This window comes from Rhinolophus hipposideros (genome assembly GCF_964194185.1).
Source record: "Rhinolophus hipposideros genome assembly, chromosome: X".
In the NCBI taxonomy this organism is placed as follows: Eukaryota; Metazoa; Chordata; class Mammalia; order Chiroptera; family Rhinolophidae; genus Rhinolophus; species Rhinolophus hipposideros.
The window spans coordinates 21,069,605-21,084,532 of record NC_138046.1 but is presented as its reverse complement, the minus strand read 5'-3'; the positions used below and the strand labels follow the sequence as shown (position 1 = coordinate 21,084,532).

Sequence of the window (14,928 nt, the reverse complement as noted above, 5' to 3'; positions counted from 1 at the left end):
AAAAGGAACACCCACAGAGCCATAGGTAGGGGAGTCATACCACCATATTCTCGCTGGCGGCTGGGTTGGAGACACAGGAAGCAGGAGCCACACAGTTCGCAACCCTCACTGCTCTGCTTGCAGGCTCAGCCACCATCTTCTTGCCAGCCCCCATCTTTCTGCTAGCGTAGTCACGGCAGTTATATCAGTGTCGAATGGCTCACTGGTTACAGCTGACGGCCAACTAGCCACAGCTGATGGCCATCTACTACCTGAGCCAGCACCTTTCCACATGAGGCCGAGAGCCTGGAAACTGCTCTCTGGGCCTCTGTCCCCACATTTGGGATTTGTAGTTCATTCATGTAGAGGTAGAAATGAAAGTCTAATGAGAACAAAAGCCCTCACAGACTAAGGAGTGATCTCAGAAATATGGGGGAAATCGGATCCACTGTTCTCAAAGAGGTGAGAACTGAAAATTCTGGTGTGCTGGGCTGAGAGGCTGAGAACAGAAAATATTCTTTGAGGAAGGGAGGGGAAAGATGGTGTCAAAGGTGACTTGTTAACCAATGGTCGTTGGCGCCAAGTTCAAAATCAACAGGAATCCCCAATTTGAGGTGTGCCGGTGTCGTGCGGGGTGGCCTGCGGGGTCTCTGGTCCCGCTCCCCACATAAGAACGCAGGACACGGTGAGGCCAAAAAGGAACACCCACGGAGCCAAAAGTAGGGGAGTCATATCACTATATTCTCGCCAGCGGCATCCGCCTCTCTGCAATCCGCTCTTGCTAGCCTCCATTTTTTCTGCTAGCGTAGCCACAGCAGTTATATTAGTCGCCAATGGCTTACGGGTTATAGCTTATGGCCAACTAGCCACAGCTGATGGCCATCTGATCACAGTTGATGGCCATTTACTACCCGAGCCAGCACATTTCTATGTGAGGCTGAGAGCCTGGAAACTGCTTTCTAGGGCTCTGTCCCCACAGTACACCCCTACAGGGTCTCGCCTCACAATCTACGGGACAAGCGTCTTCCGCGAGGGGCCCTGTGCGAGGAGCCTGGAGGTGAATGCAATATCCTGGGCACAGTCAGGCTCCCTGGGCACAGCCAGAGTTTCTCAGGGCACTGCCACTCTCTCTCTGGGCCTCTCGGGGTACTGTGCTGGAACAACAGCGGCTCACATCAAGGTGCTTACATATTCTCGATGGCGGCCAGTCAAGACACAAAAGCAAACATCCGCCAGTTCCACTACATGGTGGTATGTTCCCAAACAGTTAAGCGTCCATTAAATCAGGGATGGAAGGCAATTCCCCATAGTCCATAGTCATTTGCCAGGGCTGTCCTGGGGGTGAGGGACGAGCTTGACCTCACCCTCCTCTCCCACAGAGGACTCAGCAAGCGTTTCCTCCTGGGACTAAAAGTCCTGCATCCGGGCTGCCTCAGCAAGCAGTTCCCAGCCCACAGGGCGGCAACAACCTTCGCTTTCTCCAGCCTCTGCTGGCTGGGGAACCGTCCACGTCTTCCCACCCCTCCACGGGGGTCCAGCTCTCTGGCAGCTGCTCCTCCTGGTCTTCCTCAGACTGAGCTTTCATACGCACACACTGCTCCACTGCCCTTCGGAAAGCTTTGGCCAGCACCGTACCCTGCCGACTATGCCATGTGTTGTGCGGGGCGGCGTGCGGGGTCTCTGGTCCCGTTCCCCACATAAAAATGCAGGATATGGTGAGACCAAAAAGGAACACCCACGGAGCCACGAGTAGGGGAGTACGGGAGTCATATCACTATACTCTCGCCAGCGGCATCCGCCTCTCTGCAACCCGCTCTTGCTAGCCCCCATTTTTTTGCTAGTTTAGCCACGGCAGTTATATTAGTGGCCAATGGCTCACTGGTTACAGCTGACGGCCAACTAGCCACTGCTGATGGCCATCCAATCACAGTTGATGGCCATTTACTACCTGAGCCAGCACCTTTCTATGTGAGGGCGAGAGCCTGGAAACTGCTGTCTGGGGCTTTGTCCCCACAGCTGGAGAAGGAAACTTTATTCAGTGCAAACAACTTGAGGCCTCTCTCTGATTACATGCTTGCTTGGCTCTGCTGGCCAGAAAAACATAGCCTTCAGTTTTTGGTGAACAAGGGAAGAGAGCTCTGCAGCCAGAGGGGAACTCATCCCACTCTGGTTCCTGAATGGCCCGACTTCAACAAATGAAGACTCCAAATCCTCACAGTTTGATTGGTCCAAAAAGCACTGTCCTGACTGGTTGGCCAAAATGATAATTAGGCTATAGCTACGCAGCTCTGATTGGACAGGGATAGGCTCAGTTCTGTTGGTTGAAATATGATTCCAGTACTTACTTTATAAGGGTTGGCTCAGATGGCAGAAGCTGTTCAATGTTAGTGGCAGGTGGCTTGCAGTGAGAGGTCCCAGTTTAGAAATGGTTGCTAGGCTATGTTTGCAAATTCATGCAGTTAGCCACCAGGAGTCCTTCCTGGTTGATATCTTCTTTCTCAGGGTTGACACTTCTGAGCGGGTGAGATTTGCTTTAAAATAGCAGGAAAAAGGAGCCAGAGAGGGAGAGACCTGTCACACCAAATCTTTGAAGGGCGTGTTTGGACCATGGGTAAATTTGAACACAAACTGATTGAATCTTCTTTGCGAGATTGATGAGTTTCTCTGTACAGGTTCCCGATGTGAGAGATGACTCATATCAGGTGTTTACATGTAAAGAAAACTGAACAGAGCCACACGCATAATCCTTGCCTGAGTCCATTTTTTAATGAACTACTACAGTGTTGTTTTTTCCCCATGAGGACGAACAAGGAGAATCCGATTTCAATTACAGACATGGAAATTTAGGCCACTCCCAAGGGGACAACTTCTTATCCTGTTAAGAGGCACTGGGGGTCAATATTGAGATGGGTTATGAAAGATGGATTCCCCTGAGAGCTCCAAGAATAGGATCAAAGTAGACCTAGCGCAATCTGCCGCTGCTTGATTACACTGAGCTGAGGTTTCTTTTCCAGAAGGCAGTGGGCTATATTCGATGGCCTTTCATTTCCTAGCAGCGCCTGAGTGTGCGGGTCCGGTGCTGGGGGTAGCCGGAATGGAGGAGGACAGAAGGGTGAAGGAACCCAGCAGAGCGAGCTGGTAGTCTCGCGGCCCCTTTAAGAGCGGCGACGGCGGCGCGCGCTCGGTCGTCTTCCCCAGGGCCCCGCCCCCTTCCCGTGATCCCTCGGGGAGTGGTCCGACCGCGGGCGGCGGCGGGTGAGGAGCGGGGCGGGGGGCGGGAGGATCATGGCTCGGCGCGGCTGGCTGCGGGCGCCCCTCCGCCGCGGTGGCGGCGGTGGCGGCGGCCCCCGGGCCCGCTGGCTCACGCGGCCGCTCTGGTTGCTCCTCGCAGTGGGCGTCTTTGGCTGGGTCGGGGCTTCGGACGGCGCTGGCGGAGCAGCGAGAGCCATGGACGAGGAGATCGTGTCCGAGAAGCAAGCTGAGGAGAGCCACCGGCAGGACAGCGCCAATCTGCTCATCTTCATCTTGCTGCTCACCCTTACCATTCTCACGATATGGCTCTTCAAGCACCGCCGGGCCCGCTTCCTGCACGAAACCGGCCTGGCTATGATTTATGGCAAGTGCCTCACCCCCACGTCCGCCCCTGGCGCTCCCCCTTCCTCTGCCCGCCCGCTGCTTCGCCTCCTCTCCTGGCCCTTCTCAGCCTACGTTGGATTCCCCTTCTGATTTCTTCCATTTTCTGTCTCTCCCTCCCCCCACCTCCTTTTCTCTGCCTCGCTCCCATTTTTTTCTGCTACGCCCCCCGTTTCTCTGCCTCACCCCATTTTGTCAGCGTCGCCCCCATTTTTCCTGCCTCGCACCCCGCCTTTTCTCTGCCTGCCCGCACCTTTTTTTTCCTTGGACGCCACCCCCTTTTTCCTTCCGCACCCCCCTGCTTCTGCCTACTAAGCTTGGGACCCGGGATTGAGGCTCGGAAGGGAGTGGGTGCGGTGTCTCGGATTAGGCTGGGGACTGGGGGAGGGGAACACAGCCTAGCGATCCATTTCTCTGGGGTGTCAGTTTGTTTAGGGTCCATTGAAGCTGCAGTAGTATCTTTACTCTTCGGAACCTGGCGTTCGTTTGGAACCAGAGTCCACCTTTACCCATCACCCAGTTCTTGCTACGCCCTGTCCTTTCGAGGTAGAGAATGAAGAAGACCTTGCTCCCGTTTAGCCCAAGTAAAAACCCCAATGCGAAAGAAGCTGAAGAGGGTTTAGACATTGTTTAATGACATTCTGATGTATTGTACTATGTTTGTAATATATGATATGCATACGTAGGGTCGACCCTTCCGATTCAGGCGTACAGAGGTGAGGACAGGAAAGAGTTACAGATCTTCCAGCGGTGTGTTGTACTGTACCGCGATCAGCAAGGTCCGGCCGAGCAGTAATTAGGAGCCCCACGCATATGCAGTGTGACATGCTGGTGGCATAAAGTTATTCTTGGGTCTTGGTGTGCCTTTTTTTTGAGGTTATTTATTTACTTATTTCTATTTTTTGGTCATGAGGCGAGACGGGCAAATAAAACCATGGGCTCAGAGGCATTTTGGCCTGTGCTGGGGCCTCGTGAGAGGAAAAGATGCGTGTTGTTGACTGTCTTAATCTAAGACGCCTGTGAGGGTATATATGGTTGAAGAGATGCAGGCAAACGGTCTTTTCTGTACAGTACACGGGTGAAAATTATCTTCATTTGAAACAGGCTTAAACTGATGAGCTTGTTGAGCTTTGTTTCTCAGACTTGCAGATAGGTAGAAGAAGCCTTGACACAAAAAGACATTTCCCCATGCACCACCTCCACCCCTCTCCAGTAAATACAGACTTCTGAAATGTGCATCTCAAGGGTAGCAAGGAAAGGCAGTTGTGTGCATCAGGAAAATACGTGAACTTGGGCTTATTTTTCATTTTTAAGGTAATTAAATTCTAAGCCTCTCTGCTCCTAGGATTCTTAGTGTTTAGACATATTAGATGGTTTTCATATTTCATTTTTTTTGCATTTGACTTGCAGCACCCCTCAAGCTAAATTGGCCAGATAAGCTATGCATCTCTATATAATTTCTCTGGATAAGACTGTGTGATGTATTTACTATCTTCAACAAACATGTGCTAATCAGCCTACTATGTATTATGCACAGAAAATACAAAGAAATATAAGATCCCACCTCTGAGGAACTTATCCTTTTTGGGTAGACAGGTCGTGTAAAGAAAATAATGGCCTCTTAAATTTGCTTAAATGCCAAATGAGTATTATGGTGTTAAAATAAGGAACCGATCACAGAAACCTCTTTCCTATAGAGAGAGTATGATGTAGTGGTAAAAGGTACAAAGAGGTCTGCAAAATTTTTCTGTAAAGGGCCAGATGGTAAATATTGTCAACTGTGTGAGTCACCTAGGTCTCTGTGTCTCTTGCATTTTCTTTTTTCTTTTTACAAACCTTTAAGAACGTAAAAATGGTTCTTAGCTCTTGGGTCATATAAAAACAGACTTCCACCATCATTTGCCAACCCCCGCTTTAGAGTCAGATCTGGGTTCCTGTGCCACTGTCCCAATAGCTCTGTGTGATCTTAGGCAAGTCCGTTACTCTCTTACACTGTCATCTATAACTTAGGAACAAGGATAGTAGGATTATTGTCAGGAACAAATGTTTTTAGCTTAGTACCTGACTCCTAAGTAAATGATAACTGTGATACTGTTTTTGCTGTTGTAATAATGCATTTTCTCAGGTTAGGCTCAGAACAATTTTCTTTAAATTGCTCAGTCTTGTAAGTTAAGAGGCAAACAGTATTTAAAAACAAAAATCAAATAGAGACTTGGAATTGCCCTGAAAATATTTGCTCTTTGGTAGTTGATATCATTAACCTCATCTACCTCTTGGGCTGAAGTCAAAAAGTGGGATTACTAATTGCATTTCCTGATGTTTCTAAGTTAATAAAAAGTGATGGGGTACCTTGGTGTTAGTATTTTGTGAAGGAAAAACAAGGGTGTCTCTTGTGGAATATAAAGTGGAAGAGTGGTTGATTTGCCACAACTTGGCATTCTTTAGACTAGCCCATTTTCTTAGTTTGGGTAGTGGGGGCTGGGGACAAACAGCCTCCTAACTCCCAAGTCCAGTTTGAGAATAGATGGGGTTGGGTCAAAGTAGGTTCAGTGCCATGGAAATTGATGTTTTCTAATCCTAATTACTGTCTGCCATTTACTTTTTCTTACAACTCTTATGCCGTTGTGGCTATTATGGTAATGTATGACTTTAAGACTTTTATTTTCAGCTTGACTTCCAGATGAAAAGGTTTCTTACTCTGAGAATGTGCAGACATCTAAGATTCAGCCCACTGATGATTTTATTTCTGTGATGTTGATTTAGCTACCTAAATCCTGGAAAAAATGCTATTTAGAAATAAGCCTCTCATTTATCTTTTTGACAAGCAAGGGTAAAATGTGTGTGTGTGTGTGTGTGTGTGTATATAAATATATATATATATATATATATATATATATATATATATATATATATTAAATTGCCAACGTGGTCAGTTTCTACAATGTCAGAGCACCCAAGTGATCTGTTCATTGGGCTAGCTTGCTTAAGAAACTAAAAAGTGAGTTACTGGTAGTAAAAATTGTTAGGGTAGTTAAGTCTGAATAGTGATCACTCACTTCAGTGTGCTTACAGATGGTCTAAAAAGCAAGATGGGGAGGAAATACTTGTTTTGCCTTATATTTTCAGCATCTGGAGTCCTAGACTTAACTAATGTGATTCATCAATAAATATTAAGTGCCTTTGATGTATGAGCAATGGGAAATACAGGTGTGAGTTATCATCCCTGCCCACAAAGCACTTACGATCTAGTGACTTAATAGGTAATGTTTATTGAGCACTACAGTGTGTTAGACACTGCTAGGCGCTCTACAAGTATCACTTCATTTAAACCTCATAACTACTTTGTGAAATAGGTACTATTATCTTGCCCATTTTACAGATGAGGAAATCAGGGCACAGAAAGTTTAAGTGACCTGCCTGACATCACATAACTTGGAATTAGTGATCCAGGATTCAAACCCTGTCAGTCTGGCTCAAAAACCCCATTCTCTTAACCCCTAACTATATATTGCCTCATGTTGAAATGGTAAAACTTAACCAGGAAGACAAAACAGGTTGGTATTATCATCAACTGCGTTTGAGGAAACTGAGGTTCATTGGGAAGTTTTTTAACCTGAGGTCACAGACTAGAACTTGGTGGAGTCAGAATTCATATATCTATCTGACTTCCAAACTTGTGCTTTTACTCCTACACCATACTATGTACTAAATGCCGTAACATAAAACGTGTAGGGAGATAATACTTAAAAGTTGCAGGGGTTTTGGACTGGATTGTGAGGGAGCGCTATGAGAGAATGGAGACTAAACCACCGGAGAAGAAGTTAGTGCTGATGTGAGAGCAAGGAGATGATTAGGAAATTATAGAGTCAGTCTGGAAAGAGAAAACCCAGATTTCAATCCTGTCTTTGTCACTTAATGCCCAATAATGTTGGGCAAGTCATTCATTCCCATGTTGTAGATGAGGAAATAATGACTGAGAAATTTATAATAGTATCTATTTCATAAGATTATGATGATCAAATAACATATGCATGAACAATTGGGATGGAGATTGGTTCAAAGTCCCAGGTGAAAGGATTCCCTTTGGAAAATAGGTTGATCTTTCCTGAGGGGAGCTCAAGAGAAATGAGCTCATATTGAGATGGAGAGGCTTGGAATTGAGGTAGCTTATATCAGATGGCCTCCAGCTTCTCAGAAACATAGTCAATGAGATTGAGGACTGGAGAAGAGGATAAAGGTTGGAGGCGCTGTAGGAGACAAAGAGATCATTAAGTACATGTAAAAATACCGTGTTTCCCCGAAAATAACACCTAGTCAGACCAATACGTCTTTCTTTTTTTAAAGAGATTTTATTGGGGAAGGGGAACAGGACTTTATTGGGGAACAGTGTACTTCCAGGACTTTTTTCCAAGTCAAGTTGTTGTCCTTTCAATCTTAGTTGTGGAGGGTGCCATTCAGCTTCACGTTGTCCTTTCAGTCTTAGTTTTGGAGGGCGCAGCTCAGCTCCAGGTCCAGTTGCCATTATTAGTTGCCGGGGGCACAGCCCACCAGCCATTGCAGGAGTCGAGGAACTGAACCGTCAACCTTGTGGTTCAGAGGATGCGCTCCAACCAACTGAGCCATCTGGAAAGCAGCTCAGCTCAAGGTGCCATGTTCAATGTTCTTAGTTGCAGGGGACAGAGCCCACCATCCCTTGTGGGTCTCGAGGAATTGAACCGTCAGCTTTGTGGTTGAGAGCCCCCTGGCCCCTGTGGGAATCGAGCCGACAGCCTTCAGAGTTAGGAGCATGGAGCTCTAACCGCCTGAGCCACCGGGCCGTCCCCTAATGTGTCTTTTTAAAAATTAACATAAGACCCAGTCTATAATATAATATAATTAATATAATATAAAATTATAATATAAGAACAGGGCTTATGTTAATTTTTGCTCCAAAAGATGCATTAGAGCTGATGGTCCGGCTAGGTCTTGTTTTCGGGGAAACACGGTAACTTGATGTCAGCAAAAGCCTTGACTCTTTTGGCTATCTTGAAGTTGGATAAGCTTTTAAGACAGAATCTAACAGCATAATATATGTGCACACACATACAGAAAGTGCCAAAAAGAGGGTTCCCCAAAAATGTATATACATTTTAAGAAAGGCAAAAACTATATTAAAATTATGCTAATGGTAACCACTTTGATCACTTCTTGTAATTGCAGAAGTCAAACATGACTTGTATTCATCTTTTGTTGTCGGTATATATTGAGTATTAAATTTTAATACAGTTTTTTTCATTTCTTAAAATGTGTATACATTTTTGTCACCCTCTGTATATACATAAATATAGTATATATGTATATATGTATATTTCTCACATACTTTTCAATATGTAGAAATGTTATCAATTTTAACCACACTTAATACCCCCGTGATGTTCCTTCCATATTTTTGACTATCAGAGGCTTGTATGTGATAAGCTGGAAGTATGGGCTGAAATCCATTAGAAAACCAATTTCTACTAACTGTAAGACTCATATACAGTGGTGTGGCCATGGGTGACACTGAGTTCTTTATCCCCAGGAGGCTTTCCCGCATAAGAGGGTCGGGAATATGTAGGAGGGGTGGGACCTCTCTGTTTTGTGAAGGAAAGCCCTTTATGGTTGTATTCTTTGTTGCCCGTTAGTGGTCATTTTGAATTTCATGATATCAATGTTTTTTGTGCCTCTGCCTGTGTAGGAGGCTAGAAGTTTCTGCCTTGTCCCAATAAGCAAATACTCTTTTTGTGTACGTACGTTTTTTACTGAGAATTGCTGTAATACCATGATTAGGATTTGACCTTTAACAGAACCCTAATTAATTTGATGGAAACAAACACCAATTTTTCAGATGCCTGATGCTGTAATAAAAGGATCTTGATTTTTTCCAACCTAAGTAATGATTCTCCTTTTGATGTTTTAACTGCCACGGTGTATGTCTCAAATTTGTCCAATTGCCGAGCCCTCCTCAAGGTACCCAGAGATGTCTTAGCATCAGTTTGGAGTACAGTAGAACCAGTGAGCACTGTTCCTTACAGTTTGGCTTGGGGATATGGGGAGAATTTTTGCTGCTGTTGTTGGTGTTTGTATTAGCTTAACTGTGATTTCTGCACATAGATAAGGGGACAACTGTTACTGAGCCTCTTAATTAGGAGCTCTTATGGGGTAGTAGAGAAAACAACTCTTACTACCCTGTTTCCCCAAAAATAAGACCTAGCTGGATAATCAGCTCTAATGTGTCTTTTTGAGCAAATATTAATATAAGACCCAGTATTATATTATACTATATTATATTATATTATATATTATATTATGTTTATTATATTATATTATATATTATTATATTATATTATATTATACCCAGTCTTATAGTACAGTAAAATAAGACTGGGTCTTATATTAATTTTTGCTCCAAAAGACCCATTAGAGCTGATTATCTGGCTAGGTCTTACTTTCAGGGAAGCACTGTACATCATATACGCACAATGACCAGATCTATGGCCTTTTCTCTTTCAAGTTATGTTTATCAAACACAATTGATACCCAGCTGTCACTTTTTAATTTTGTTTTGTTGTAGGTGAGATATTTTCAAAGTGTATTTTTCATTTATTTTAAATGTGAACCTTTGTTAAAAGATTTTAAAAAGTTGACGAGATTGTGCCGTTCATCAGTTAATCATTGCTGCTCACTTTAGAAAAACGTGTGGCTGTACGGTGACTAAAAGTCACCCCCACTCCCTTCCCCCTTCCTGACCCACTACTGCTCTTACACTCCCTGTCTCTGATGCATCACTTCCCACACTGGTCTGGCTTCTGCTCCCACTGCTCCGCTGACACTGCTGTCACCGAGATCACCTAGGACCTCTGTGTTGCCAACCCCAATGGACTCTTAATGTCTGTCTTCCTTGACTTGAACTCTGCTGGAGTATTTGCTAGTTTTCATCACTTGTTCCTCTTTTCCTCCTATTCCTGTGGCATTTCCTTTGTAGACTCTTTCATCAGCTCCTCCTCCTCTACCAGCCCCTTCGTGTTGGCTGTTAAATGTTGGACTAAAACCCCAGTCCTATATCTGTCGTCCTCTTCCCATGTTATCTGCTCCCCAGGTAGTCTCATCTGCACCTGACTCGGCCTCCTTATGACTGCCCAGTGTGTCTCCAGCTGAGATACCGTCCCCCTGCCTTGCGCTCCAGATCCCACATTCTCCACGGTGCATGTGTCATAGGTACATCCAACTCAGCGTGTCCCAAACTGAGCTGCACATCTGTTCCCTGTCTCACTGAATGGTCCTGCTGTCCACCTGGTTGCTCAGGCCAGCTTACCTGCATAGGTACCAGGGTATTTTAGGCTCCTCTTAGTCTTTCATCTCCCTTCCTTCCAGTCTACTTAGTTACTAAATCCTTCTAAAGCATAATACCTTCTAAAAATCTCTAGCTCCCTGTGTCTACTCTCTTAAATTAGGCCGGAAACTCTTAGTTCCTGAATGACTGCAGTGGCCTTCTATCTGGCCTTTTCAAGCCTCTTCAGTCTACATCTGTCTTTCTAAAGTAGAAATCTGATGTCAAGCCCCTACTTATAACCTTTCTGTGACTTCCTTTTGCTTTTGGGATAAAGTCTAACTCCTTTTCGCAACATGCAAGCAAGGTCTTTTATGATTTAGCTCCTGCCGAACTTTTGCACTTCTCCTCTTGTCACTTTACACCCCAGCCATGCTGAACTCCGTGTAATTTCCTGAATGGGTTGTGTTCTCTCAATTTCTTTGACTGGATATGTGCTACTATTCCTCCTACCTGGAAAACCTTTTACTTTGTTACCTGCTTAGATGACACCTCTGGAAAGACTTCCCTAATGTCCCACTCTCTTAGGCTTACTTAGGTACCTCTTTTCTGTTTTTATAACACCTCTATACATATATATCATGTTATAATTGTTTATTTGATCTGAGAGCTGCTTGAAAGAGGGTACTTGTTTTCAACTCTGAACTCTAGGGGCCTACTTAGCGTAGTGCTCCATTCACGTGTATTAAAAGAATGGCTGGCTGGTTAGAGTGAAAGTAGACAGAAAGGTAAAATGTTACTAATGAGAGTATCTGTGCATCTTGGAGTTAAGGAGAAGTTCCAGAAGTTTGAGTTTAATTTGCAGTTGAGGTATAGCTATCCAATGGAATATTATTTGACAAAAAAAGGAATTAAGTTCTGATTCATGCTACAACGTGGATAAACCTTGCAAACATTATGCTGAGTGAAAGAAGTCAGACATAAAAGGTCACATATTGTAGGATTCTATTTATATGAAATGTTCAGAATAAGCAAAACTATATATAGAGAAAGTAGATTAGTGGTTGTCAGGGGCTGGGAGTTGGGGTGGGGGAAAGAGAGTGACTGCTAATAGATTTGGGGTTTTTTTTTTGGAGCAATGAAAATTTTGGAATTAGATAGTAGTGATCAGTATGCAGCTATGTGAATATACTAAAAGCCACTGAATTATACAGTTTAAAAGGGTACACTTTGTGGTATGTGAAGTATATCTCAATAAAGCTGTTAGTAAACAGTTTGGTCAATATGGGTTTATAGTACTTAGAACATTGTACATATTTGAATATCATTATGAAGATCCAGGTAAAATTATGGCAATGTACTGATATCATAGTTCCAGAATCAAGACTTCTATTCCATGTTTTGATTTTGAAGCATGTTTTTTAAATTAAAATCTGAGCTTTTCAGAGTAGAAGAGCTCAATTCATCTACAAATACTGTTGACTTTCTAATTTGTTAAATGTGTATTATTTGGCCAGCCATGTGTTTTAGGAATAACTCGAGACGTGTGTGTGTTTAACAGTCTTGTGAATTGATGAATGGAGGTGGTAAACACATTTCTAACATGATTACACTATCAGGTTGGGACACATTGGAGCATGTTCTGTGTACAGATGATTTGAAGGTATTTTCTCATTTTGTTACCGTCCTAATCATTTATTCATATCTTGATCTAGAAATGCAATGATATGTGCTGTTACCCTAGGGAATACTTTTTCTCTCCTGCTTCACTAGATTATATGAATATTGGACTCTTAGATTTGTGAATTTAATAATCCTCTAAAATGTAACTGCATTCTGTGTAAAAATTGGTTCTGAACCACAGGGGCCTATCATAAAAGATTTTCTGTGACCAATCCAAAGGTATGTGTGAGGTACAAAAGAAGTAATTTCTGTCCAAAAGAAGAGCTAATATTGTTCTTTTATTATTCCTAGGTCTTTTGGTGGGCCTTGTGCTTCGATATGGCATCCATGTTCCAAGCGATGTAAATAATGTGACCCTGAGCTGTGAAGTTCAGTCAAGTCCGACTACCTTATTGGTCAACGTTAGTGGAAAATTTTATGAGTATATGCTGAAAGGAGAGATTAGTTCACATGAACTCAATAACGTTCAGGATAATGAAATGCTTAGAAAGGTAAGTTCTTAGTTAACAGGAGTCTTTGGATATTTTTTTAAATATATAACTAGCAGCAAAGTGATTCAGGAGAAAAAGTAAATAACGAATTTTTAATGATTCTTAAAAATAATTAGTCTTTTAAATGGAGTAAAACCTCACCAAAGGTAATGTTAAGGAAATGGACATGTCTGTACATTTCATTTTCTGACTGAGGCTAAGTACTATAACCCTTTTAGTTTCACTCTGTGATATTTGCAGTTGTAATAAATGGTGACCAGTATTGAGTTAAGCATAATTTATGAGTGTTTCTTTCAATTTGCACCTGGTCCTTAGAGTTTTATAGTACTTCAGCACATTGAGTTTATTTGATAATACCTAAAATATTCTATTAATATTTCTTTGAATTCCTTCTTGCCTTGATGGTATTCTGTACCAAGGACAATTTAATCTTTCTTTGATTCATAATCTGGCACAACTTCAGGGGCTCAGTCTGAGTACCAATTATTGTACCATGCTGTATGTAAAACTTTGTGTAGGAGGTTGGCTTGCAGTCTTACCAGCTCCCAGACATTGTTCGAGCTGCTTTCCCCTGTCTCCCTCATAGTTTCTGTGCTGAAGGCTCTCAGGGTCTCTTTGTTTCCGCCCACCCTTGGTCATTTCCCTCCACTTCTGTCTTCTACATTGGCAGTGCTTGGCTTTTATAACTACTTGATTGTGTTCCTGGCCATCTTGAATGCTTTTTAAAATTTCGTATGAACTTCAAGTTTACTTTGCAGCAAGAGTTCTTTCCACCTGTGGAAAATTCCAGTTCCTTAAAAGTTCTAGTAAATGAACTTTTAGCATGGGTATGTGTGTAGCTGCTTTGTGTTCATGTCAAATCCTACACTACTGCCTTATGAACAGAAAGAGGTGTCTGTATTATTCTAGGGAGTAAGTATTGAAAGAAATGGGCTGTCCGGACTAGAAATCTGAGTTGTGCAGAAACTTTTTACCATAATACTATGTTATATACTTTTAGAGATGTTACGTGGGCAAGAAGAAGGACTGTTTCCTCTTGCCAAGAATAATGTCGTATCCCCCAATTTTATGTTACCAGTTTTGGGTCTCTTATTTAAAGCAAAGATAATGTTCATGCTTTCTCCTATTTTTGATATCATAGTATTTTGACACACTTTCCCAAGATACGACTTAACTGGTTGTTCCAAGTCTATCTCCTTGTTGTTTGGTTGAGAAGTAGAACAACAGCAAATCCTATATGAAACATTTTTCAGTTACTGCTGTAAGATTCTTACCTTTCACCAGTTTAACATTTCATCTTTTTTCCTTTTGATAACGTGATAATGTAATATGAAGTCTTCTAAGGGAATTCATCTAAAACAATTCTTTATTTCAACAGGTTACTTTTGATCCGGAAGTATTTTTCAACATATTACTTCCTCCTATCATATTTTATGCAGGATATAGTCTAAAAAGAGTAAGTGCCTTTGTATTTCATATACTTTGAACAACCTGAAACCCCACGAGCTTTATCATCTTTGACACTTTAGAAACAGGCAGTTCTTTCCAGGTTTCCCTTCCTTTTCCTCTCCTTATCCTTTTTAGATGCTGAAATTTATGCCTGTACAAAAATTCTCTCTTATTTCCTTTAATGAATAATGCATTTAATATTAGCTCAGCAAAGTAGAATAGAAAACCTTTTCTTTTTCAAATAATTGGTAAGCATTCTAACACAGTGTAACCTTGTCTTTTGTCAGAGACATTTCTTTCGAAACCTTGGGTCTATTCTAGCATACGCTTTTCTTGGAACAGCAATTTCTTGTTTCGTAATTGGGTAAGTACTTGAAGTTTAAAACACTTTTTAGCCTTCAAATT

The 14,928-nt window shown here is 42.7% G+C and overlaps 1 protein-coding gene across 5 annotated transcripts in view; it reads left to right on the top strand.

The window, feature by feature from the left end:
* Positions 1-3,202: 3,202 nt before the first annotated feature.
* The window catches only part of SLC9A6 (solute carrier family 9 member A6), a 50,793-nt gene continuing 39,067 nt past the window's right edge, over positions 3,203-14,928 (top strand). For 2 of the 5 annotated variants that reach the window (XR_013992980.1, XM_081043615.1), the window contains exons 1-5: positions 3,203-3,234; positions 3,371-3,595; positions 12,875-13,074; positions 14,453-14,530; positions 14,811-14,887. Coding sequence is in view for 3 of the 5 variants with exons in the window: in XM_081043615.1 (XP_080899741.1) it covers positions 3,427-3,595; positions 12,875-13,074; positions 14,453-14,530; positions 14,811-14,887 (524 nt within the window). In the remaining 2 variants the exon portion in view is untranslated. The other 3 variants (XM_081043614.1, XM_081043613.1, XR_013992981.1) reach the window with 2 other exon arrangements.